Source organism: Theobroma cacao, chromosome 4 (assembly GCF_053813885.1).
Source record: "Theobroma cacao isolate CCN51 chromosome 4, ASM5381388v1, whole genome shotgun sequence".
Lineage (NCBI taxonomy): Eukaryota > Viridiplantae > Streptophyta > Magnoliopsida > Malvales > Malvaceae > Theobroma > Theobroma cacao.
This window is the reverse complement of record NC_142642.1, coordinates 25,372,344-25,398,197: the sequence shown is the minus strand read 5'-3', so window position 1 is coordinate 25,398,197 and position 25,854 is coordinate 25,372,344. Positions and strand designations below refer to the sequence as shown.

Here is a 25,854-nt window from a genome sequence, read left to right as displayed (position 1 = left end):
AATCAGTTTTTTAAGCCTTTTTGTTTTCTTTTCCCAACTAGCATATACCAAATATTTTCATTACAAGTGCAAAAGCATTAATGGTGTGCTAAAAGTACACAAATTTGATGAAAAAAACAATGGAAGTGGAGAAGAAGGGGTAAATGGAGGAAGCTATGATGGTTGTAAAGATTTTAGCTGAAATTGGAGCAAAAGAAAAATTGAAAAAGGTGGAAAAGTGGGTGTTGGAGAGTGGAGAGGGTGTGGAAGGAAGGCTCCAAAGGAGGGTTCATCATAGCCATCATCACCATTTCCACACACCATGCTATTTATAGAAATCAATGACAGCCTTCCCCCCTCACCCCACCTCGCGTGCACGTAAAGAGAACTGAAGAGAAAAACAAAAACCTTTATTTACTTGAAATCCTCTTTCTGTTTGTAATTAAACAGAAATTTTTTTCTTTAAATACTTATTTAAAATTCGGTTTTGATTCAAAGAAGAAAATTTTGATAATCCCATTTTTTTTTTAATAAATGCACATAACTATTGCACATTGAATAAAATGTTTAAGTGCAACCTAATATTACTAACAAAAAGATGATAAAAAGAGAAACATATGGGGATTGATTGAGTCTGTAAAAGAATGTGGTAGCTCTATTTAAAATATGAACTAACTTGAATGAGTAATAGATGCTATTGTCATAAGGTGCGAGTTGATAATTAAATTAATCGAATAAGATAGAATGCTTACAACTATTACATGTATTTCAAAACTTTTCATCAAAATATCTAAGCCAATTAATTTGTGGAAGGATTCCACACTTGATTTTAAGTTCATAAATAATGAAAATAATATTAATTCAAATTTTACGTTATGCTTATTACAGTTTTGAAAGGATGAAAGGAACTAAAATTTAGTATTATTATATGAGTGAAAACATCATATTTTTATTCTTAATTAATTAGTTTGAATCCATGCCTGCAATTTAGAAAATTTTAATTATACTAAACTAAATTATGAATAAGGAAATAGCTTAATATGTGAGCTGAAAACATGCAAGACAATGTCTTTGTTATACAACCTTTTTCCTGCTTTCTGTTAGGTTGGTCTTGTGGCTGCTTCTCGACAAACTCAAAGCAATAGATTATCAATCGTACCCATGTACATATATATATATATATATATATATATATATATATAATATCAAAATAAAATATCTACAAGTATAATAAATGAAAGACTTGTTTTTTTTAAAAAACAAAAAAAACTGGGAATGCAGACAATTCACGTTTACAGCTTATCCAAATACAAACAGAGGAAAAAACAAAGAAAGAGAAAGAAAGGGAGAGACTTAGGAGTTGGATAAAGGCAATCAGGAAAAGAAAAGAAGTAGTCAAAGTTCTTGTGCATGTATGCACGAGGAATTAATGGAGGATAGAAGGGACTGTTTCATGGATGTGTGGAAACCATGTGAATGTGATCCCATCCAATCGCCCTCTTATTAACACAACATTAAGGCACCCCTTGAGAACAACAATTTTTTTACTGATATGGACACCCCCTCTCCTCTTATAATAAAGTTCCAGTCGTATCCTTTGATTGCTTAGAGAAGACTTTAGACAATGATCTCATAATAAAGTTCCAATACTTTTATCTCCTATTTTGGATTGCAAATTATTATGGACAAAAAACCAGCCTTTGTAATGAGTTTTTCATTCTTAAAAGATATTTCAGTTTTTTGTGATTGAATATAGAACAAGCCTCCAATTCAGGTTTTCACAAGGTGAATGATGTCTTTTTATATAAGGGATCCCCACAAAGAGGGGTGCCCAAAATAGTAAAATTATATTGGTGACAACTGATGACATCCATAAATCATAATCTCTCGCTCTCTCTCTCTCTCTCTCTCTCCTATTTAATCCAGCCCCATGTAAGACAGTCCACACTTCCCATCACACACGCACACACACACACACACACAACAGTAGGAGAAGACGCTTCTCCTTTCTCTACTTATTTCTTCTTCTTCTTCTTCCTCATCTTCATTGAGGCCATGAATATGACCCAAAGACAGATCCTTGTTTCCATGGTGTTAGTGTTTCTGGTAGTAAGTGTCAGTCGAAGTGAAGGGTCAGTGAGAGAAGAGGAAGAAGCTGACAGAATATCAGCACTTCCAGGGCAACCCAAAGTCTCTTTTCAACAGTTCTCTGGCTACGTTACTGTCAACAAAGCTGCTGGTCGAGCACTCTTTTACTGGCTTACTGAGGCTGCCAATGACCCTTTGTCTAAGCCTCTAGTCATCTGGCTTAATGGAGGTTAGTGACTTCATTCTTCCCTAGCTAAACATTAAACATTATTGCTACACGTTGTTGGAAGAAACCAAAGATTTTCATTCTTTTTTGTTTCTTCTTCTTTTCGCTACTGTTATATTGTTTAGTAGTGATGGTGTACTGATAATTGTTAAGTAGTATCATTTTCTTAGAGGTACAAGAACTCATTAATGTAAGGTTTTGCCTTTGTTTCCTGCTTTCCTCAACCATGTTTTGTCCTTAAACCGACACATCCAGTGGCTTCTTTGTTGCCGACATGATCATAATTATGTACTGAAAATTGCTAGTTCTATTTTTTTCTTCCATTTTGACTAATTTTGAGGCTTTTCCTTGTATAAAACTGTAAATTTTACACTGTAAAATCCCTTCTTCAATCTGGTACAATTGTATTTGTAAAGAAGTGAAAAAGAAAAGAAAAGAAAGAGTGCAAATATGACTGGTGACTGACTGACTGGCCTACCAATAACTAGGAATGATGATCTAACTACCAATGAAAGACTAGAACTCATGAGCCATAACTCTCAACCACCAGTAGATAAGTATAACAAAAAAAAGAAAAAAAGGAAGAAGAAATCCCTAAGCACTTAAAATTACAAAACCACATGTACCAAATCTCCTTTTCTCCCTCCCTCTCTCCCTTTCTGTGTGCATCGATTGTAATACCAGTAGCAAGTATAAATGCCAGAAAGCAACCAGAAACAGGTTAAAATTATTAGGTCCCTGCAAATATTATGAATGGAGGAAGATATACCAGCAGCAACTATAGTTCAGCTCCTTCATCAATTACACAGCTGCATGGCTAACTTAGGGAAGATCCCTTTGTCTTTATGTTCCACTGCCTAAGTAAGTCTAAATATATAGAATGATCTTGGGCAGCTAGGCAAGTTATTCACATTTTAAGTAAATTTCATTCACATGATATGTTTCCATTTTCTAGTTAAAAGTCTTCATGGGACCCATCTACAGTTACTTTTTTTCCCTTTTGTTTGTGTTTCTATTGTCAGGTCCTGGTTGCTCCTCCGTGGCATATGGTGCGTCCGAAGAAATTGGCCCATTCAGAATTAACAAGACTGCCTCAGGGTTATACCTCAACAAGTTCTCATGGAACAACGTGGCTAACCTACTGTTCTTGGAAACTCCAGCTGGGGTAGGCTTCTCTTACAGCAACCACAGCTCCGATTTGTTTGATACAGGCGACCGTCGAACTGGTGGGACCCAAAACCCCGTTTTTGCAACATTACTTTAGTTACATAATTATATGCTATGATTGTTTTTATAGTAGAGGTTATGGGAGAAAAGTTTCTCGTGATTATGATTGGTTGGTCATAATGGAAAGACTAGCAGTACTCTATTTTGCTGGTCATGATGATTCTGTGGTCCTACTCTTTATTATAATCCATTGACCAACTTCAGTTAAGCAAGATTATAGAATGTTTCAAGATTAAACCTGCCATATTGATCGACTACAGAATAATTGCTTGTTGATAGATTTGATGGCTCTTTGGTCCACATTTAGTACATCAAAGGCTAAATGTGATCCATGCCGTGACAATAATCACAAATAGTTTCTTCTAGAAATACTCAACTAATGAAAGACTAGTATTTCTATCTAGAGTCATCTCAGCTGATTGTCAGAGTTAGCAATTTTGGTTAAAATGTTAAGTTTGAGTCGCAATACTATCCTTTTACATCAACCAAATATGAACAGGTTATTACTAGTAGATTGTTGATTGTAAGTATGTTATTCATAGTTTGTGATCTAATTTGATGATTTTGATTCAGCTATGGACTCGTTGGAATTCTTGATCAGATGGCTTGATCGATTCCCCCGGTACAAGAACCGTGATATCTATATTACTGGTGAGAGCTATGCTGGCCATTATGTGCCTCAGTTGGCTAGACAGATCATGATTTACAATAAGAAGTCCAAGCACCGAATAAATCTCAAAGGAATAATGGTAATTCAATCCATTTCTAACATCATATACAATTTTTACAAAGTTTTTTGTGTTTCTTTCTTTTAGGATTGGTAAAGAGAGAAACAAAGCTAGAAAGAAGCTATGTGAAGGTTTTTGTTCTTAATTGTCAACATATAGCTAATCAATTAATTAAACTTAACCCAACAAATTCCAGTAATACTAGTCTTCATCTACAATTAAGCATTTGCAACTTAATTTCCATTCAAATTAGCTTTGAAATCAATACGGTTTCTTTTTTTTTTTCTTTAATAATATTCATGCGTGTAAAGTTGATAAAATGAAATACAGGTGGGAAACGCAGTCACAGACAACTATTATGATAACCTTGGGACAGTGACATACTGGTGGAGCCATGCCATGATCTCTGATAAAACATATCAGCAACTCATCAACACTTGTGATTTTCGAAGGCAGAAAGAATCAAACGAATGTGAATCATTGTATACCTATGCCATGGATCAAGAGTTTGGAAACATTGATCAGTACAACATATATGCACCCCCTTGCAATAATTCAGATGGCAGCCTTTTCACCAGGCAGACTATGCGAATGCCTCATCGACCATATAGGGTATGAATTTCTAGTGTTTAAAGAATACAATAATCACATATTCATACTATAATTACTTATAGTGTATTATAATTTTAAGAATGAAAATATTGGTCCTAGTTATTCTAGGCCCTAGTTGATTTTTTAATGACCATGTTCATATCCTTTTTTGGCCTATTACCAGATTTTCAGGGCAATATCAGGCTATGATCCTTGCACAGAAAAGTATGCTGAGATTTACTACAACAGGCCAGATGTGCAAAAAGCACTCCATGCCAACACAACCGGAATTCATTATAAATGGACCGCTTGCAGGTACTTCAATTGCATACTAAGCACTTCCATTACATGATTAACAGCGTTGGCTTAGTGTTAAATTACGTCTTTTCTTTTTCTTTGATGATGCAGTGAAGTTCTAAATCGCAATTGGAATGATACAGATGCATCTGTTCTACCAATTTATAGGGAAATGATTGCTGGTGGCCTGAGAGTTTGGGTTTTCAGGTTAGCAAGATTGTATTTACATAATTTAAAGCTTGAATTTACCCTCTATATCTTAGAGAAATTCCATTCTAAATGAACCCTTTTTTTTGTTTGCGATGTTGGATGATAATAGTGGTGATGTCGACTCAGTGGTTCCAGTTACAGCCACGAGGTATTCCCTTGCACAACTGAAATTAACAACCAAAATTCCCTGGTACCCTTGGTATGTAAAGAAGCAGGTAAGCAACATCCTTCTTTTTGCTAGTATTATTATTATCAAACAAACATTAACCGAGAATAAGTAAGAAAAGAAATATTATCATGATTTTGCCATTAATTATGGAATATACAGTTAATCTGATCAACTAGGAATGACTTAATACCATAGATTTGTCTAGGTTTGGATTAGATAGTCAAAGCAAGCCTGGCCGACCAAATTTTGTCAGTACTAGGATTTCCAGATCTTTATTTTCAGCCCATTTGGATTTTTGCTTACTTTTCAGCATCAGATTTCTATAATTGTGGTCTGGTCTTAATTGTGATTGATATAAGCAGCAGTGACCTATATCTGTCCTTAAGTCTTTGAATAAGACCTAGAGTTTGAACTTTGAACACAGATCTGCTGCAGTGTAGCATTGGGTGAGCAATGCTTGTAGGAGTGCCATTATGGATCTCTTTAGCTCTAGTATGTCCCACTGACTAGTGTCTTATTATCACAATTCAAAGAACCAAATGATCCAATCAAGATGTGATATGTTGTTTTGTATGATATGAAATTCATAAATCTAGTAAGAGATGAGGAACATTATGGTGATCATCATAGCAAGGGTGCAACCATATCCGCGTGACATTGACTAGATGCATGCCCGTCAACACAACCTGGGGGTCATGCATAACCACTTTGGAAACTTTGTTGTTCCTAACCAATTTAGACATGAAAATAGCACCATATACGTTGCAATGATACTGATGTATACAAATGGGATGTGAATATATATTTTTTTAAAGGTAGGGGGCTGGACCGAGGTCTACCATGGGCTAACATTTGCAACAGTGAGAGGGGCAGGTCATGAAGTACCACTTTTCAAGCCAAGAGCAGCTCTTCAGCTATTCAAATCGTTTTTGAGAGGGGAACCCCTTCCAAAGTCTTGAAACAAGGGAATAAAGGAAACAGCAGAAGGGAAGGGAGGAAAAAGATTTCTCCCCAACTTTTAAGTACCAACTTCTGTATTGTTGTTGTTACAGATAGAAATTATGTCATTTGTAACCACTGAAAAATCAGTAGAGAGAAAGTTTGGTTGTGTAATAGGAAGGGGGGAAAAGGGAGTAAATGGAATGAAAGAAGGTTTTGGTTGTAAGTATGCATTTGTCTGAATCAAAAGTTGGTGGGAATAATCAAAATGGAAAAGTATAGGCTTTTAGCTCAAGTCATGTTTCATAACAAAGAAGAACCACTCTGCCTCATCCTAATTGGATTCACCTTTCCTGCTGATATACCAGTCACCTTTTTGCATTTCTGTTATGGATTCATTCATATGATATTTAGCTATCCTTTTTGTCCGTGATGAGCTTTCTTCTTGTTGTACTAGCCAAATTGTTTTAGTGGGAATAGCAAGCATTGCTGCTGGGAAAGCAAAAAAGTAACCATGGATTGAAAAGCACTGTGGAAAAGAAAGAGAGACACAAAGACTTGAAATAAGGCAAAGAATAAAAATAAAAATAATAAAACCACAGAAAGGGAAAAGCACCCAATGCCACTAGCAGCGGTCCGTTGGAGGTTGGGGTTATTGCTCTTTGATATCATCACAAGCATTGGCTGTTTGTTTGTTGATCATTTTGACAAGTACTCACTCTTCCTACCCAATGGATTTGGTCAGAGATTCAAATTGAAGACTTTTGGCCCATTATAAAGGAACTTGGCATCAGATCCCAAGCTAAAAGTCCACTTTACTGATGTTTTAATGTGTTTGGGGTACAATCAACACCTGCTCTACACCAATACGCAGAAGCCCCCCCCAACCCACTGGTTTCTAACCATGCTCCATTCTTCATTGCAAAAAGGTCACAGTTGGGTGTTGTCATTTTCCACCCACTCTTTCTTTTGGTATTTCTAAATTAATTGCTTTGCCGCAGTTACTAGTACATAAATTATTTTCCAAGGATATTTCCACTACTACAAATTTATTAAGTTTTTATCTTGAAATTCTCGAATTTGAATACCAAAGATGAAGGATGTGAGATTCACAGAACCGAAAAAATGTTATCACTCATTATAATTTTTAAAATATTGATATAAAAAAATATATTAGTAAATTAGATTAAAAAAAGTTTGGAAAATATTCAATTAAAGCTTATTGTCCCCCAAAGATGTTAGATAAATGCAATTCTGCTAAGGGTGGATCTTTTTTTCCCCGTTTCTAATGTGTGTTGGAAAACTATTAATTATTATATATGCATCTTTGTGTAATTAAAACAAAAATATTGATGTTTTGTGGTGAAGTTTTGATCAAACCAAGGCGTTAGTCTACTTAAAATTTTGCATGGAAAAATGACTTTCCACATCAAAATAAGCTAGTTTGTGGCTAGCTAATTTGGTATGACTTTAAACCTAATTGATTTTGATTGGTATTTGACTAATCTAACTTGGGTCAATTTTCCATCTTAAAAAAAAAAGCATTAAGAAGAATTTAACCTGGTATGATAGATTGGATTTTTGTAATTTTAGATATAGACATATTTGTTTTAATAATTTATAAAATAAATGAGATTTTAAATTTAACTAATATCTCTAATTTTAGCAAACTTAGTATAATATCATCTGAATCTATATAGGCATAAGTAATATGATTCGTTGAAATTATTTTATTCCAAGAAAAATAAGATGTTACTATTATTTAATCTTGGTAAGCATTTGAAAATAATAAAGATCAAATATATAGTCATTTGCATGTCTTTCTTATTATAGGGTACTCATTACTTTTTTATTTTATGTAAATAAATGCACCATAATATATATTAATATGATATTTTATATGAATATTGGGTATTATATAAAAAGCTCCATTGATTCATATTATGTAGTTTTTATTTCCTACACTAACTTTTCCTTGTTAAAACCATAATTTATAAAAGCTTTTGCGCGTGTGAGCACATTATAAAATATTTAATAAGATTATAAATTCCATGAAAAACTTTTTTATTTGATGCAATTCTAATCTTAGTCTTAGAATTTGTTCTTTCAAATTAATCTTTGCCATAAGGTAGAATTTAAGTTTTTATTCTTTGAAATTAAGGTAGAGATAAAATTTGCTTATATCTTTGCCTTCCAATTTTCCAATAAAAATAATTTAAAATTTTAAAATTATTAATTTGACAAAATAAAATAAAATTTATCCGAAATCAATGCCAATTACAAAATTTTAAATAAATATAATAACTCATATTTGACTTGATAAATGGCCAATCTTTTTGAATGATTAAAATTCAAGTTTCAAATCTTGTACTGTTTTCATACCTCCCGTATTATTAAGAAAATATATAATTTTAAATATTTATTTTATTTTAATAAGAAAAAATGTTTTTAATCTTAGACATTTGTCCCTACTATTTTAAATAGGTAGAGGATGTTACAAAATTTCATTAATTCAATATTAATTTTTTTGAAAGGCTTATATTTATAAATAACTTGATTTGTAATAGATTAGAATGTCTTGCAATAAAATTTTATGACCTTAGGAAGGGATATATTGAAAAGACAAAAGTTAAGAGCCAAAATACCATTACTTTTGATAAAATAAATGAGTTTGTGTGTGTGTTATGAATCTCATATTGTTAAAAGATGAGAAGATTATATTTATACTTGATAGACATGTCTTTTTATCAGAATTACTTAACTTTTTATTTATGGGTATCCATGAGAAATATTAAGATTGAAGTAAGTTCGAATCAAAGTAGATTTTTCCTTTTTACGAGTGAAAGAGTCCATGCAATTGCATTGCAGAATTGAATGATACCAAATGTCACTATTCACATGAATTTTGAAAATTTCTTTATGCGTTTTGGATTGAAAGTATAAATAGTAAAATATGCATTTAGAATAAAAAAAACTCGCAAAGACTTTTTATTTTATTTTATTTTTTGATTAAAAGATGAGGTTAAATTTAGTAATTTATATTTTTGTATTTTAAACATATCAGATATGATTAGACACGAAACACGTTAAAATTAAACGTGAACACGACATGAATAATATTCGTATTTTAAATCTAAAACATGTATGTATATGTTTAATAACCGTATAACACAACATGACACGATTAACACATTTATTAAAAATGTGAATATACGACACGACACGATTCGATTAATAATATAATTAAATAAAAATATTTATAATTAAATATAATTTTATTATTTAAATTTAAAATTAATAATTATAATAAATCAAAATAATAATAACATCTAATATAACTAAACAAAAGTTCAAAATTAGGATTTGGGTATAGTATAATTACATTATTTTTTTATAAAATTTTAAAAAATTATTAAAATAATTGTTTCAAATTATTTAAGTAAGTTTAAAATAGTTTTTAACTATTATTTTTTAATAACTTGATAAATGAGTCATGTATATACGTTTAAATATAATAATATGATTAAACACGTTTATACATTTAAATATGATAACACGATTTATTAAATATATTTTAAATTTATTATTTGGACACGTTAAGATATGAACGTGTTAGACATAATTAAATATAAAATACGTTAAAATTAAATTTAAATTTATTTAATCTCATGTCGTGTAAACATATTGTATCTAATCAAGTTAGGCGAAGCAACCAAAGTCAGATAAATGAATTCATTAAATCATTAATATATCATTCTCTGCCGCGTAGACAAGCTTGCCAAAAAAACAAAACCAAGAACAGCTGTAACCAGAGACTTGAAAAGTTGCAAACCCCAAAGACGAAAAAAAAAAAAGAAAAAGAGATCAACCTTATAAACTTGTATGTAAAAAGCTGCAACTTCCTAAAAAAAAATCTACCCAAAGCTCCAAATATTAAGGTTAGTTTCCCTTTTTCATTTTCTTCCTTTGTACTCTTCGTACACTCTCCATAGACTTCTTTCTTTTGACTTCTTGTGTTACAAAACGAGCTATCTTCCTTTTGATAGTTTTATTGCATGTCTTCAGTTTCTTGGTTTTTGAAGTTGGTTGATAGATATATGCATTTGGTCTTATGTTTTTGTTGTGATTTGGAGCATTTGCTTCCTCTGATGCCTTGTTTCAAAAGATAGTCTTTAGGAAAAGTGGGTTCTTTTTAGAGTTTTGCTTGTTTTGGTCTTAGTTCTCAGATCAAGTTTGATCTATTTTCTTGTTCCATTGTGGTTTTTATGTCCTTTCTGTTGTTGGGTATTTCTCAAGGTTTCCACTTTTACAATTTTATTGATTCAATAGCTTGATCTAGGCAAGTACTAGTGTTGGATTTTTCTTCAGATGGGTAGTGTTTTAATTGGGCTTAACAAGGCAGTTTAAGCTGTTTGGGTTGAATTCTTTGTATTTGATAGAGAGAGTTTGAGTTGTTGTGGTTTTGCTTATAGCATGGCCATGGGGGATTATGAATCTGTGGCTCCGCAATTAGAAGGAGAGGAAAATTTAATTGCTGCGGCTAAACATTTAGCGAGAGCATTAGGTTCTAATAAGAATCTTACAAAAGATGTGAAGAAAATTTTGGCAGATCTTGGTAGTCAATTATCTAGTATGGCTACAATTGATGATAACATGGTTGAGGATGGGAAAAGTGGGATTCAAGAGCAGTTGAGTGTTGTTCAGGAGAAGATTATGAGTTGGGAGGCAGATGAGTCTATGATTTGGGATTCAGGTCCGGATGAAGCTGTTGAATATCTGAATGCAGCGGATGAAGCTCGAAAGTTGACTGAGAGATTAGAGAATCAGTGTTTAAATAGTGAAGAAGAGAAAGAGTTGTTACGTAGGGCTCATGATGTTCTTCAGATGGCAATGCAAAGGCTTGAGGAAGAGTTTAAGTACATGCTTGTTCAGCATAGGCAACCATTTGAGCCTGAGCATTTGTCTTTTCGTTCGAGTGAGGATGATGCTGTTGATGAGAGCTCAATAGTTTCTTTCGGAGATGACTCTATTGAAGAGTCAACCCCCCAAGATAGCATCAGCAGAACCTCAGAGGAGTATATCATTGATTTGGTTCATCCAGATGTGATTCCTGATCTCAAAGGCATCGCCAATTTGATGTTCATGTCAAATTATGATCATGAGTGTTGCCAGGCCTATGTCATTGTTCGAAAGGATGCATTGGATGAGTGCCTCTTCAATCTTGAAATAGAGAAACTGAGCATCAAAGATGTGCTCAAGATGGAGTGGGGTAGCTTGAATTCCAAAATTAAGAGATGGGTTAGAGCTATGAAGGTCTTCGTGCGGCCCTATCTTGCCAGCGAGAAGTGGCTCTGTGACCAGATTTTTGCAGAGCTTGGATCTGCTAATTTGGTATGTTTTGTTGAAGCGGCAAAGGCTTCAATGCTGCAACTTCTGAACTTTGCTGAGGCCATCTCAATTAGCTCTCATCAACCAGAAAAGCTAGTTCGAATACTAGACATGTATGAGGTGCTTGCAGACCTTCTTCCTGATATTGATGCATTGTTTTTAGATGAGGCTGGTTCTTCTGTTAGAATTGATTATCATGAGGTTTTGGAGAGATTGGGTGATACTGTAAGAGCAACATTTGTTGAATTTGAGAATGCCGTTGCATCAAACGCATCAACAAACCCTTTTGCAGGAGGCGGAATTCACCATCTGACCAGATATGTTATGAATTACCTTCGGCTTCTTGCAGACTATAAGGATACCCTCAATTTGCTCCTCAAGAACCACGATGGAGCTGCTGTTTCCCAGATCTCCCCTGACATGAGTCCAGCTACAGAGGAGGAAAGTATGAGTAGAGATTTCTCGGGCAGTTGTTCTCCAATGGCTCTCCACTTCCGATCACTCACTTCTATTCTTGAAGCCAACCTCTACGATAAATCCAAATTATACAGGGATGCGTCCTTGCAACACTTATTTTTGATGAACAACATACATTACATGGCTCAAAAGGTTAAAAATTCAGAACTCAGGCTTATATTTGGGGATAATTGGGTTCGAAAGCACAACTGGAAATTCCAACAGCACGCAATGGACTACGAGAGAGCTACTTGGAGTTCAATTCTTTCTTTATTGAAGGATGATGGCAATTCCAGCTCCAGTTCTGTCTCAAGGACCCTTCTCAAGGAAAGATTGCGTAGCTTTTATGTTGCTTTTGAAGAGGTTTATAAAACACAGACGGCATGGCTTATCCCAGATGTTCAGCTCCGAGAAGATTTAAGAATTTCAACATCCCTGAAAGTGATCCAGGCTTATCGGACATTTGTGGGAAGACAAATGTCCCACATCGGTGAGAAACACATCAAGTACAATGCTGAAGATCTGCAGGATTACTTGTTGGACCTCTTTGAGGGATCCCAAAAATCATTGCATAATCCTCATAGGAGGTGAAACCATGGTAGCAATGTTAGGCACATACACGATTGTATCTTTTACAGATGAAAGGCTTCCATTGTACTTGTAGCTTTTTTACTTTGATCAATAAGCAGGTGGGTTAACGCAAATCCCACCTGTTGAAAGTGTCTCTCTCTCAATTAGCTTCCCAATACGTGTGAACTGAGTGAAAAGAAAATGATTTCACTGTTTGTAATCTTATTGTTGTAATGTGATCGATCCAATTGGAGGCTGGAAATTTCACCAATGTCATTTGTCTTGGATTTGCTTTCTGTGTTAATCCTTTTGCAGAGATGCCTATTTTTATAACAAACATAATAATGGCACATTTCTTAGTTGGATTCACTGCTACAACTCCATTGCTGTAAGTAGGATGTATCCTGGAGCACAGTCTATCAGATCCGTATTGAAGCTGCTAAAGCTCATTAAAAATGGGTTGTAATCAGGTCCAAAATTTCAGTTATTGCTGCAGATTCAGAAGTTGCTGGAGGACGCATGGAAAAAGTCTTGGCTTTAGGGTAAAAGTAAAGGCAGTCCAAGTTCAACAAACTTGAGAAACTGAATTCAACTTGAAGGGGTCTCATATCTGTCAGGATGTACATAACACAACAAAGAGTTCCCATGTGGCTGATGGCGTAGAATGGCAACCAGTATTTCAAGCCAACTTGGGGATTAAGAATTGAATAATATTTATTGGGATGGAGCTCCTCAGCATTTACATCATAAAGTTTCTGGTTAGCCCGCCATATTCAGTTGAGGCAACTTTATTAAAAGGTCAGAGCTTGCATCTGTCCACCTTCAAAGAACCTGACATCTGACAGAGACTTGACTTTCCCACCTTGAATTTTTTGTAGGTCCTGCAAAAAGGCTCCTCGTGACTCGTGAGAGCAAATGGATGATGTACGGAACCTGAATTTGGACTAAGCTTGCTATGGATGTTCTGTGGCTGAGAACCGAACAAGTCAACTGAGAAAATTCTTATCCATACCAACATTTGAATTCATTTTTCTTAGCAACCATTGGTTGAATTGTCAACAACTTTTGGTCTTCACAAGCATAGGCTTTGGAATTTGACTTTGGCTAGAGACACCATGGTGGAGCAGGAGCATTGAACAAGAAAATATACTTACATCTCTCCCCCAGGTTCTTTAGTCTTCAGTTAGTTAAGAATGGCCATCACCTAGTTGCCATGACTTGTGACATTTTCTCTAATGGTTACATAATGGGGCTAAGTTTTTTATTTCTTCTTTCCTTTAAACATTGAGATTTGATTTTTATGAAACAATATTTTCTCTTATGGTCAAGGCAAAGTTGAGCCATTGAAATCTGCCCTTTTTTTTCTCGCATTGAAATTTGGTTGATTTAAAATTAATTAGAAGGTTCTTTGTATTATTTTAAAAAATTAAAAAAAAAACTTTTATTTTTTTATTACATTCAATTATATTTTTAAATTTTTATTATAAACAAAATACATTCTTATAACTAACATTTAACAAACAATCATTAATTCTAATCTTATCATCTTTATACCCACATGACATTCTTATCATTAATTCTTATTTTGTCGAGCTGCTGCTGCTATTTCAAAGCCTTTTGGTGCTTCCATAGTTAACTGCCCTAAAGCTTAAAAAGAAAAATTGCGACTTATCCATATCACTATATCCTATTCGCCATTTACTATTATATATAGCTTAAACATAAAATTAGAAAAATAAAAAAACTGATATTTAAACAAGGATAAAAGTATCCTTTCAGACACATGTCAAATGAATATTAGTATTCCAGTAACTGAAAATAATTTACACAGTTAAGTTCCATGTTCCCATTGACAGCTAAGAGAAGTTATCTTCTAACACAGCAACGATTTGCTGATTCCACCAAGACACCAAGAAAACTACTAATCTACAGCACTGGCAGGTTACCACCAATATACAACACTGTAATTTCCCTTGACTATCAGGTTCGGAACTTGTAAGTGTTTCTGAGCAAGCAGTGCTACTGTGATGATTTGGAGTTTCTACACCTTGTTGGCACTCAATAAGCACTTGAGAAGCCACAATCTCAAAAGAATCAATCCCCAAACAAAGACTTGATGTGCACTTGACCGAATCCATCATATAACTAAATCAACACCCCAAACAATTAACTCCTACTCCCAAAAATTTAGCAGCTTCAGCAACCTGTTAGTCACAAAGCCCAGAATGGTTTTCGAACAGCATCTGGATTGGAGTTTCTATTTAGGGATTCATCACTGCTTTCCTCAGAATCATCATCTTCATCCCCATATGCCATTAACTGGACCAAGGTATCTGAAACAACTAAACCATTTAGTAAAGCAATATGCAGTTATACACTCCTATTGGACGATATCATTTACTAGATTTTAGTCAATATCATAACATTATTCATAACAGGAAGCAAGTTTCGCACTGGAAAACTTTTAAAATAGGCTGATTAGGGATCCATTCCTACCAGGGACAGTATCAAGTTTATCTTTACTGAAAATGTTGTTCTTATCATGCGATTTCCCAGGTGGCATTGATGAAGTGAACTTTGGTGGAGGTGGTGGAGGCAGCATGGTTTTTGGAGGTGGAGGCTGGAAGGTTCTTGGAGATGGCATTCCATTAGATGATGGATGAACCGACTTCTTAGGAGAAGGCGTAGTTGATACATTTTTCACACCTAAATCTCCCAATGGCTTGCTTGGTATTAAAGAATTGGAACCCTGAAATGAGTTAGACAGAAAAAATCCACGCCTATTTTCTCAATAACAATAAGATAATAGATAATAAAAAATAGCAGCTGGAAAGAAAAAGCTTTAAGACTTCACAAGAAAAACTTTACAAAGGTCGTGTGTGAAAAAGAAAATGACATAAGCAGTTGGTGTCAGGGCATTATTTAGTTACTTAAGGCTGTTAACCTTGCTGTCTTGAGTGACAGCATGGACTATTCATATAAACCAACAATTCAGCCTTGTATTTTTCAAATCAAGTACTTAGGCAGTTTGTGCCCGGATTCAAAAAAAAAAAAAAAAAAGCCATAGCGTTGGCCTATGTCACTGTCAACAAAAAATGGTTACAGCAACTGAAAATTTTGTTGTCCTCAGCAAAGAGGCCATGCAAATTTTTTTTATCACTGGCTTATGCACATATTGTATATTTCATGCATTTTCAGTTGGAACCATAGCTTTAAAGAGATCCTAAAGAAAAATGGTCCATCATATTGATACCAAAGAGCCTATAAATGAAACCCAGCTGCGCATTCTCACAATGCAAAGCATGGAAGATGCCAAATTAAAAATGCAAAATTCAAATATAAAAGCTATCCACCCAATCAACCAGTAAAAATCTTGAAATGGTCCTTGATCATTGCTTTGAAGCAGGAAAGACTCGTCAAATTTGCTCCTTTGAACCTTAAAACCCTGTGAAACATACAAACCAATGGCCCTAACAGAGGTCTGGTATCAGCCTATTAGCTTCTTAGAAGGTCAGAGAAAATACCTGGAATGATAAGCAGAGAAAGTCAGAGGAACATGTAATCATTAATCCAAAAGTATAAATTCAAAGAATTACATCTAATTGCATTAACTTGCCAAGATCTCCCATTTACTATGAGTAAGGTTTTCTTTTCTTCAATTCCAGGGGGTGAGGGAGGAGAGAGGGAGAGGAAGGGGGTGGATACATAAACATGTCAGAGGCACATGTACCAACATGAATCAGCAGAATACAGGATTACATTCATGAGATCATGCACACCCTCTTACATAGACAACGAAATGTCCATCCTGAGACATTTGGGAACTAATCAAGCAAAGGTCACTCTGGATTGGTTGAGTTAAAAGTGCAGTTCAAGAATTAAATTAGATTTAAAGACCATCACTGTCTTTTGCATTCTCTGCCATGTGAACTATAACAGTAGTCACAATTCAGTTTCTACCACATGACTATAACATGGCCGTTGTAACTCAATTACTTGGAAAATGCCTCCATGCTCCATTAATATATACTTCTACTTTCCAATTAAAAAAAACCTTCCATTCATATGCTAATAGACAATCCATTTATACCACTTTCTCTAAGATATAAGTGGCTCTAACTTTAAAAATGTGCCAAAGCAAGCAGAAACTTAATTCTCACCATTCTAATTGAATTAACAACATTCAGCAAGTAGAGATAGGAACTCCAGCATAGGCTAGAATGTCTTAAAAGAGCTCATATTAACCAAAAAGCTCCCCTGGGGTAGCTAACTCAAATGCTATCCTCATCACAAATGCTTCTAAGATATTCTTAGTCAACATTTCTTTTTTTGAGGAATCATAGTCAACATTAAGTAAATATCATTTTAGTTTTTTTTTTTCTTAACTTAACAATCCCAATTCTAAAACCCCCACCCCCTACCCAAAAACCACTGAGAGAAATTGAGAGAGGTACCATGAACCAGACTTGGTCCACTAATTTAACGAAAAAAAACAAATTAGGGTAAGGACTTGATCTGTCTTTCATAATATTATTACTTTTGGCCATTATGGCACACAAGTAATGAAATCCTTGTACCTCATAGCCTCAGTTGAAGGGAAACTAGCAGGAAAATGCACCGATACCTGGTTGGGTCTTGCAGGGCCCTTTGAACCAGCTGGTAACTCCTGAAACTTCCGCTTTTGTGGAGGCTGTTGCTCCTTCTGTAAAGTAGAGCTAACATTTGATTTGGATACTGTGCTGGGAACTGAGGTTGTAGGAACACCCATGCTTGCTACGGATGTTGCAGGTACAACACTAGAGGAGATTGGAGATGATTGTCTAAGAGCTAATGCTACCTGTTGTAATGGTGTGGCTTGGGGGTATATCCCACCATATCCGCTATAGCTTGTCCCTCTAGACACTAAAGGCTGTGGATAACCAACTGCATTTGCCTGGATTGGCCCAGAGTTAGGCATTCCCCCAACCATCCCTTGAGAATTGCCAGTAGTGATAGCAACAGGAGGAGCTGGTGTAGTGACTGCCATTGATGTCAAACCAGCAGCTGAACTAGCATTTACATTTGTTTCACTCCCAGAACTTTGAACGCCAGTCAACAACTGCTGTGGAGGCGGAACTGCACCATAGACCTTACTTGATGAAGTCCTAAAATGGTTGGAAAGAAACAAGTTACTCCAGTCCAAAATAAAAACAACCAGACTTTAAATAACAGAAAAATTACAATTTGCAATCACCACTCAATAGAATAGAAACCAGATTACCTGGATGCACCAAATTCTACACTGATAGTGTCCAGTAGATTCTCTGCCAAACGCTTAGCATCATCAAGACTTTTAGGATTATTACTGGATAAAAATAAGTGCAGTGGTTGTGGTGTTTCTGCAACCAGTACAAGGCCAGATAAACCATAATTGTTTAAGAAAGAAATCTAAAATAACAGCACAAATCATTAGGTTTACCCAAAAATAAAGAAGGAAAAGAAAAAAGAGGTTGCCTTATGCACTGGAAAAACTACCTTCACCCTGCAGGCTCTCAAAGTTTCCAGAACCATGCCCTCTTAGTATGACGGTTGCTCCTGTTTCATTCATAATGTGATTTATATACTGGTCCTGCAAGTACAAAACCAAGCCACCACCAACACAAAAACATGCTCTCCCAGTTGCATGGAGATGTCAGAGAAAGCTCCAAACATTAGAATCTCTCATCTCAAACAAATACATTACAAACTTTAAATAAACTAATCCAACAAAATACTCAAACAAGTAAATGGGTACAAGACATGCGAGAAATACCAGATACATGCTGATGCAGTAGAAAGAGAATTTGAGGTGAGGGGGTTGTTTAGGGTAGGTAGAATGGGACCATAGTCCACATCCTTGACATGAGATAGTGATTTTCATTTAATTATGCAAGAAGGTATCACCATCTAATTATACAATCTAAGTCATAGGATAAAATAGCAGTTCTAGCTCTCTGATAATTATAAGCACAGATAGAACTAAATTAATCAGGAAATAAAAATAACAGCAAGATAATATATGGATCAAGAGAAATGTACTATCCATTCAAGGATTAGTAAAAGTGAAAAATTGAAAAGAAAAAAAATGAAAATCTCACATTTGGTCCTCGAATACGAGCAGCAACATTCAATGATGGGTCTGCATCAAAGCCCAAATATACACATGTGCTAAGTACCTAAGAAACCAGATTCAGTTAAAGATTCACCCCATAATTAATTATCTCAATCACATAGTTCACATGATAGGGATTGCAGTGCAAGTATACCTTCACACTGTTGATCATAGCTGCCATAAAAGAAGCAGAACCTGTCTGTGAGCTCTGACCGTGTTTCAACATTTCTTCGACCATTGCAGCTGCACGATCTACAGCTAAAATCCGCTCTGCTGTCTCTTTTAACTGCAGTGGTAATTAAACAAGCTTTGTAAATCTTTGTTTTAAACCAGATCAAATATTTGGCTTCTAACGTTAGTTTTTTTCACCTTTTTTATTTTTACGCTAAGCAAAAGCTCAGACAAGAAGAAAGAAAAAAAATTCAAATTCCAGTACAGATATAACAAATTCACCATTAATGCTCTATAAGGATGAACGACTAACACTTACATGAGCACCAGCGGATATGTGAAGATAGAGAGGCTTTTCACCATCAGGCGGAGCATTTGGTGGGCGATATTTTCCCCTGCACACCAATTAAGCCAAACCATTAAAAAGGAAGAACAAAAAAAGAAAATTGTTCCAAAGCTTCAGCACATCTGTTTAATGACACTCACCTAGTTATCACCACAGCACCAGTGCACCTTTGAATCTGAAAGATTATCAAAATAATTTACCAACATTAAATAAACAAAAGAACTATTTCCCCAATTTTAACAACAAGAAACCCTTTTTTCCATCTAATCAAAGAAAAACAGATTACCTCTTCCTGTGTCTGGCGTTTAGTGAGCTTGTAGCGAACAGAAGATTCTGCATCATTTATTACAATTTCCCGGGCAATTACCAACTCATCCTGGATCTTAGGCTAAATCAATGTAACAAACAAAATACGCAATCAGACTTTTCAGTTAACAAATTTGAAAGTATGCAGGAAAAAGCAGTTTAGCATATTTCTATACAAACATATCATCAAAAAGCAAAAATATGTAAATGCCATGCACATAGGAGTTCTTTCGGGTAGCCTGTGATAAAAAAACAAAGGCCCAGAGCCGCTTTGATTGGATCAACATTCCAAATATGAAACCATGCAGGCAGAAATATCCATAAGAAACAAACTAGCGGCAATTACAAAGAAAGGGAAGAAACATCTTGCACACATTCTTACACTAACAATATTTGGCCCATACATATTAGACTAAATCCAAAAATAATACTATAGCTTAAGCAATCAGGTAACATCCAGAACCCCTCTCACCAACCTGCTTAAATGCTATTGTAAATCAGGTAGATCTGACAAACTGAACTTACTAATGTACAAACTATCATTTCAAGTACTAATTATTAGCAATAAACATTAACATATGAAAGAACTAAACCACATCTTAAGATAAATATTTGCAAATAGTTCTTTTTTTAGATAAGATTCACAAAACACAGAAAATGGTAACAGAACAAACTATTGCCATCATCCTTGAGCCTCATGTACATGTCAGGTGACAATGTGTTTGGTTTGTGCAAAAGCCATCATCTAAACTTATCATACTTGATTTTGTTTTGGTACCACTGCAGCAGCATGCTGTTGGAACACAGGGCTAACAGCTGTACAACTAGCAGCAAGTGGATTCGACAAAATGGTGCCTGTGACTGGAGCTACACCAGGAAGCGGAATGCCACCAAGAGTTCCCAAGTTGCTGAATGGGACAGCAAATCCAGCCGAAACCATAGCCTCTGCAGGCTGATCCCACTTTCTCTTTTTTCTGAATAATATTCCAACTATTAAAAATTGTAACCACCAAGCAAGCGTAAATCTACTACACAACAATTAGACAACCACTTATAGAGATCACAAACTTTGTTCAGAAACAACGTTTTATGAGATTTATGCTAACTGTAGGAATATATGTAGTAAAATCACTAAAAATTCAATAATACACATTTCATAATCAAAATCCTTCCTCTAAAATGTAAGTTCGTAAACGTAACCAGTAACAACCTGGATACGACAATCACGACACACCAACAACCTAGTATTGACGATTTTGATATAATCTTTTATCCAGCCTTGCGTTGCATGGATGCTCTAGCGCTTGCTTATCAAGAGACAATAACTCGGTCCAACTAGATTTTTTTTTTTTTCACCTTTCTAATTATCATTAAATATAGAGCTTAATTACGCATAAAATTTAAATACTTCAATATATTCCACTGGAAAATGACAACATTTTTCTTCTCTTACGTTGATTTTTTTTTTTTACTCTAATCAATCAATTCAAATGCTATAAAGTTCAACAAATTTCTTTTGATCAATTCCCAAAATAAAAATAGATCTTTTGAATTTAAGAAATTAAGAAGAATAATCACGAAACAATTAAGGTTTAAGAATCGAAACTTAGGAGTAAAAAGAAATTGGATACCTTTGCCTTGTTTGAGAAGCATCGTTGGTTACAGTCGCGTCATTGGAAGAAACCCTAGCGCCACCGTCCTCCGTCATCTCTTTCCAAAAATTTCAGAATTTGGAGAAAAAAAATCAAATCAGTTTTTTTTCTTTATACAATTATTATAATTATAAAAAACAGATTCTTTTTTTTCTGGAATTGGGTTTTGATTGTGGCGTCAAATAGGGGGCTTTTCGGCCTTTTTCCAGATACAGGGAAGTTTCGAGCTTTCGCGGAGAATTGAGAATGGATGGGCACGTGCGAACTGAAGTTGATGCTTGAATGGGTCACAATGTCACGTGCACCACCTTATCAAAATAAAATAAATAAAAAAACTCGATTTTATCAAATATGTTGTTAACTAGAAATTGGTACAGGTTTTTTTATTATTTAACTATTATAGATTAAATTGTTTATATAAAATATTTATTTTTTTAATCAATATTTTACCTACATAAATTTGACATCTCTAACACCCTTGTTGGGAAAGTGAAAAAGGTACATTCTATACTAGCTTTTCTATGTTTTTCTCATATTGGAAAGGATAAAACATAAAAGTGAATTTGAAAACATAAAAAATTAAGTTAAAATATTTATATTTTTTGAATTTTAATTGAAAGTTTAAATATATTTATTAATTTTTGAAATAAAAACTTTATCTCAAAAAATTTCTTTTACTGAACATATAAGTCTAGCTCTTAGTTAATCGTTAATATTTTTATTAGTTTAATAGTGTGATAATATTAAAAAAATAATTTTATTTTTTATTAATTTTAAAATTATTATTATATAATTTTTTAAAAAAAATTAGGAGAGCATTAGATCTAGTGCTTTTCGAGAGCTTGGAAATTTAAAAAAATTATATAATTATAATTCTAAAATTAATTAAGAAATATATTTTAATTTTTTCATATTTTCTATTAAAAGTATTTACATTTTTGGAATGAACTATTCATTTTTCATACTAATATATCCGTATGTAATTTTGTTTAAAAATTAAGAAAGTGAGATATTTTACTTTAAAAATTAAAGTAAAATAGTTTTACCACTTAAATTTTAATTGAAATTATACGAAAATTTATTAATTTTTAAAATAAATATTTCACTTTAAAATTAAAAAATTAATATTATATTAAAAAAAATAATAATAAGAAGCATCCAACTCACCAAGAAAGGGGAGCATCAAGGGTCAGTGCTTTCCTTGGGGAGCCCCAGTTGAGCTCCTTAAGGGAGCATCAAAGCTCCCCAAGGGAGCCTCGATCAGGCTCTCTAAAGGGGCATCGGGCTCCCCATCTGAGGAGCACCAGGTGCTCCCTTGGGAGCCTCGATCGGGCTCCCCAGGGGAGCACCGATGCTCCACATGAGGAGTTGTTTTTTAATTAATAAAAAATAATACAAAAATATAATAGCAATTAATCGATAAAATTATCTTTATATTTTTATTATGTCAGTAAGTTAACGAAAATATTAATAGTTGACTAACGACTAAATCTACTTATCTAACGAAAAATATTTTTTTAAAATAAATTATTTCAAAATTAATAAATTTTCGTATAATTTTAATTAAAATTTATAAAAATAAAAATATTTTATCCTAAAAACTAAATTCACGAATTTAAACTGGATCATCAAGAAAAATTATCTTCACCCTTTTAACACCTTAAAACAATTCTCAAAAATATATCTTCTACCCTTCCCTCCCCTCTCTAACCATTCATTCAACCGTCCCATCCCTGAACCTGCTCCCTCGGTCGGCCTTCCCTCCTCCCTTCATCACTTCCCTCGACCCTCCCATCTCCCATCTTTGTCTCCGTCAACCCTCATCCTTTGACCCTCTCTTCCCTCCACCTATCTTGACCCTCCCTCCTCACATGACAACTCTTTCTTTTTCTCTCTCTTTGGTTGCTGATTGTTTGAAAAATAAAATTATAATGAAGAATATTCTTTACAAGTTGATTCAAACAAAAGAAAATATTTTATTCAGTTTATCTAAATTTTTTTCAGCGAGTAAATTTCCAATTACTGGAGCATAATATGGCCAGCTGAAACCATCTAATGCTATGCATCCTTGTACTTGTGAATCTAGGCTTGTAAAAACATCAAGTAGTACTAATAAATTTTCAGTGTGCTACAAATATGTATACCCAAACATACAATTTTTTCCAAAACAACAAACGTTCTTTTCATTTTTTTTTTTTCACTTTTGAACAATTGAATAACAAAACTAGAAAGAAAGATGACTTAACTTTCAGCCAAAAGTAGCCATTCAGGCATTCACTTCAATATTTTATCATTCAAAAGTAACACGTCAGTGCTACAGGTGTTGTTGAAATACATGCAAGGCTGCAACCCCATACCCAAATGCTCAGAACATGTTGCCAATATGAATGTACTCAATCGACTAATGTTAATGGACGTTCCAGAACTGCATCTGGGCTATTAATTACATTGAATTTGGTTGAAATAGTTGTAGCTTTATTTAGCCTATGAACTTGAGATTTAGAGTTGAACCTGGATCTATGGCAATGAACAAACCCTAAAATGAAAAGTGATTCTTGTTATTGAGCAATCACTTCCCCATGTTTACCAAATTGAGAAATTGCCGAAGACAATTTGCTATCTAAACAAAACACTTGCTAAAGCAAAAGAAATTCATGCAACTAAAAATTTTATTTATAAGCTCAAGGAGAGGGATCTACTTTTATTCAAATCGATCTTGACTTAGGTATTTTCATGAGAGATCTCGCATTGATGAAGGATTAAATCCATTTTGATATCACTTGTCACTAGCATAGTTTTGAACTAAAAAACATGTATATTAGATGAAAAAATATATTTGTTTATAAACTCAATACTCATTTCATCTCTTATGGATATGAGATTATGACAACTAGTACATCATACCCATATCAATGAAAAATAAATCTGTTTGATACTACTTCCCACAAGTCTACATTTTCAATTAAAAAAAATATGAATATTAAATAAAAAAAAGATTTTTATTTATAAATTCAAACAACTAATACATGATAAAATTAAGTTTGTTTTTATATCACTTCTTATGAATTTACGTTTTTAATTAAAAAAAATCATGCATGTTAATTGAAAAAAAAGTTTAAAATTTTAAATATAAATAATTTCAAAGTGAGCATTTCAAAAATTAAACTCGAAACTTCTCGCACAAGTGAGAATCATACCACTAGACCAAATGCCCACCTTGTGATCCAAGGAGTTTAGTATACTTTCCATTTTGGAAGTTAGGCTCTTGATACACTGTTCATTTTGGAAGTTGATGACGACTTTTCATGTGTTTTATATATTATAATAAATTAATGATGATTCAAAGGTTGTAATGGCATGTTTGGTCATTCTTTCCTAATATTTTAATATCTTTTTACATTTAGTTTAACTCACAAAATGATCGTTTCGGTAAATGGTCATTATAAGAAAAGTTGAAATAAGACTTTCTCAATAATAACTATTCTAAGGCCATTTTTTATTTGATTTTTTTTAGTTTAAAAGTTATTATGAATTTATTTATAAAAAATAATAATTTTTAAATTGAGTTAAAATTATTTAATAAATTTATTTTTATAAGTTTTTTTTTATATAGATAAGCTGTTAACTAAATGCTCAAATTGAGACTAAACGTTTAAGTACTTTTTCAATTAAGGATCAAACATTTCTATTGTAATAATCAAGGGTCAAACAATTTTGATTTTTTACAATTAAGGGTTAAGGTGAGAGGTGTCTGGTAAAGTTTTTAATATCTTTTTACATTTTATTTAATTCATAAAATAATCATTTCGATGAATGACCATTCTAAGATAAGTTGAAATAAGACTCCCGCAATAATAACTATTCTAACAGCCTTTTTTATTTAAGTTTTTTTAGTTTAAAAGTTATTATGAACCTCGTATGAAAAATAATAATTTTTAAAATTAAACTTAAACTAAGATAACGATGTTGAATGGATAAAAAAAAAACATGAGAGAGAAACTAAAAGAACCAGAGAGAGAGAGAGAAAGAGAGAAATCGTAAGAGGGAAACTGAGAGAACCAGGGAGAGCAATTTGACAAGAGCATTGGATCACACCAGGTGGACAGAGCAAGGGTGCTACTAACCAAAAAAGGAACTGGGTAGGCGTAAACAAAAGGAAAGATCCTTGGGGAGTCGAGAAATGGAGAAGAACCTTGTTTACAGCGTTTGTGGGAAATCTTCATCCAGAAACGAAATGGGAACAACTCAAAGACTTTTTTGATGAATTTGGAGTGGTGGTGGATGTCTATTTACCAAGGCCAAACAGATACATGGGAATCAGGTATGTTTTCATCAGATATAGGGAGGCCCGCGAATTAGACAGAGCAATTTATTTGGGTCA

General features: G+C 33.8%; 3 protein-coding genes and 1 long non-coding RNA gene across 9 annotated transcripts; 3 read left to right on the top strand and 1 right to left on the bottom strand.

Moving 5' to 3' along the window:
* The first annotated feature begins 1,914 nt into the window (after window positions 1-1,914).
* On the top strand, window positions 1,915-6,749 carry SCPL25 (serine carboxypeptidase-like 25). 2 transcript variants are annotated; one of them, XM_018120074.2, is made up of 8 exons: window positions 1,915-2,296; window positions 3,316-3,519; window positions 4,094-4,269; window positions 4,579-4,860; window positions 5,024-5,154; window positions 5,248-5,343; window positions 5,456-5,561; window positions 6,331-6,749. In XM_018120074.2, exons 1-8 carry the CDS (start codon window positions 2,035-2,037, stop codon window positions 6,472-6,474), a joined length of 1,401 nt encoding a protein of 466 aa, XP_017975563.2. In that variant the 5' UTR covers window positions 1,915-2,034; the 3' UTR covers window positions 6,475-6,749. The 2 variants fall into 2 exon arrangements, with proteins under 2 accessions (XP_017975563.2, XP_017975564.2); XM_018120075.2 differs by lacking the exon at window positions 1,915-2,296 and adding an exon at window positions 2,706-3,154.
* A 3,416-nt stretch (window positions 6,750-10,165) lies between these two features.
* Window positions 10,166-14,196, top strand: LOC108661801 (uncharacterized). The gene is made up of 3 exons (XR_001927650.2): window positions 10,166-10,392; window positions 13,353-13,666; window positions 13,747-14,196. It is a non-coding gene; the product is annotated as an uncharacterized LOC108661801 (long non-coding RNA).
* EXO70E1 (exocyst subunit exo70 family protein E1) lies at window positions 10,388-13,172 on the top strand. Its single transcript, XM_018120111.2, has one exon. The coding sequence runs from the start codon at window positions 10,928-10,930 to the stop codon at window positions 12,887-12,889; it is 1,962 nt and encodes a 653-aa protein (XP_017975600.2). The 5' UTR covers window positions 10,388-10,927; the 3' UTR covers window positions 12,890-13,172.
* A 440-nt stretch (window positions 14,197-14,636) lies between the features above and the next one.
* On the bottom strand, window positions 14,637-21,762 carry RIK (RS2-interacting KH protein). 5 transcript variants are annotated; one of them, XM_018119854.2, is made up of 13 exons: window positions 21,453-21,762; window positions 20,582-20,795; window positions 19,802-19,903; window positions 19,656-19,690; window positions 19,489-19,564; window positions 19,153-19,284; window positions 18,985-19,062; window positions 18,383-18,476; window positions 18,129-18,246; window positions 17,706-18,012; window positions 17,493-17,570; window positions 15,365-15,617; window positions 14,637-15,201 (listed from the first exon to the last, which is right to left on the bottom strand). In XM_018119854.2, the coding sequence occupies exons 1-13, from the start codon at window positions 21,527-21,529 to the stop codon at window positions 15,080-15,082; spliced, it is 1,686 nt and encodes a 561-aa protein (XP_017975343.2). In that variant the 5' UTR covers window positions 21,530-21,762; the 3' UTR covers window positions 14,637-15,079. The 5 variants fall into 5 exon arrangements, with proteins under 5 accessions (XP_017975343.2, XP_088661646.1, XP_007032745.3 ...); XM_088805520.1 differs by having other exon boundaries at window positions 17,493-18,012; window positions 20,582-20,811; XM_007032683.3 differs by having other exon boundaries at window positions 17,493-18,012.
* Between the last annotated feature and the right edge of the window lie 4,092 nt (window positions 21,763-25,854).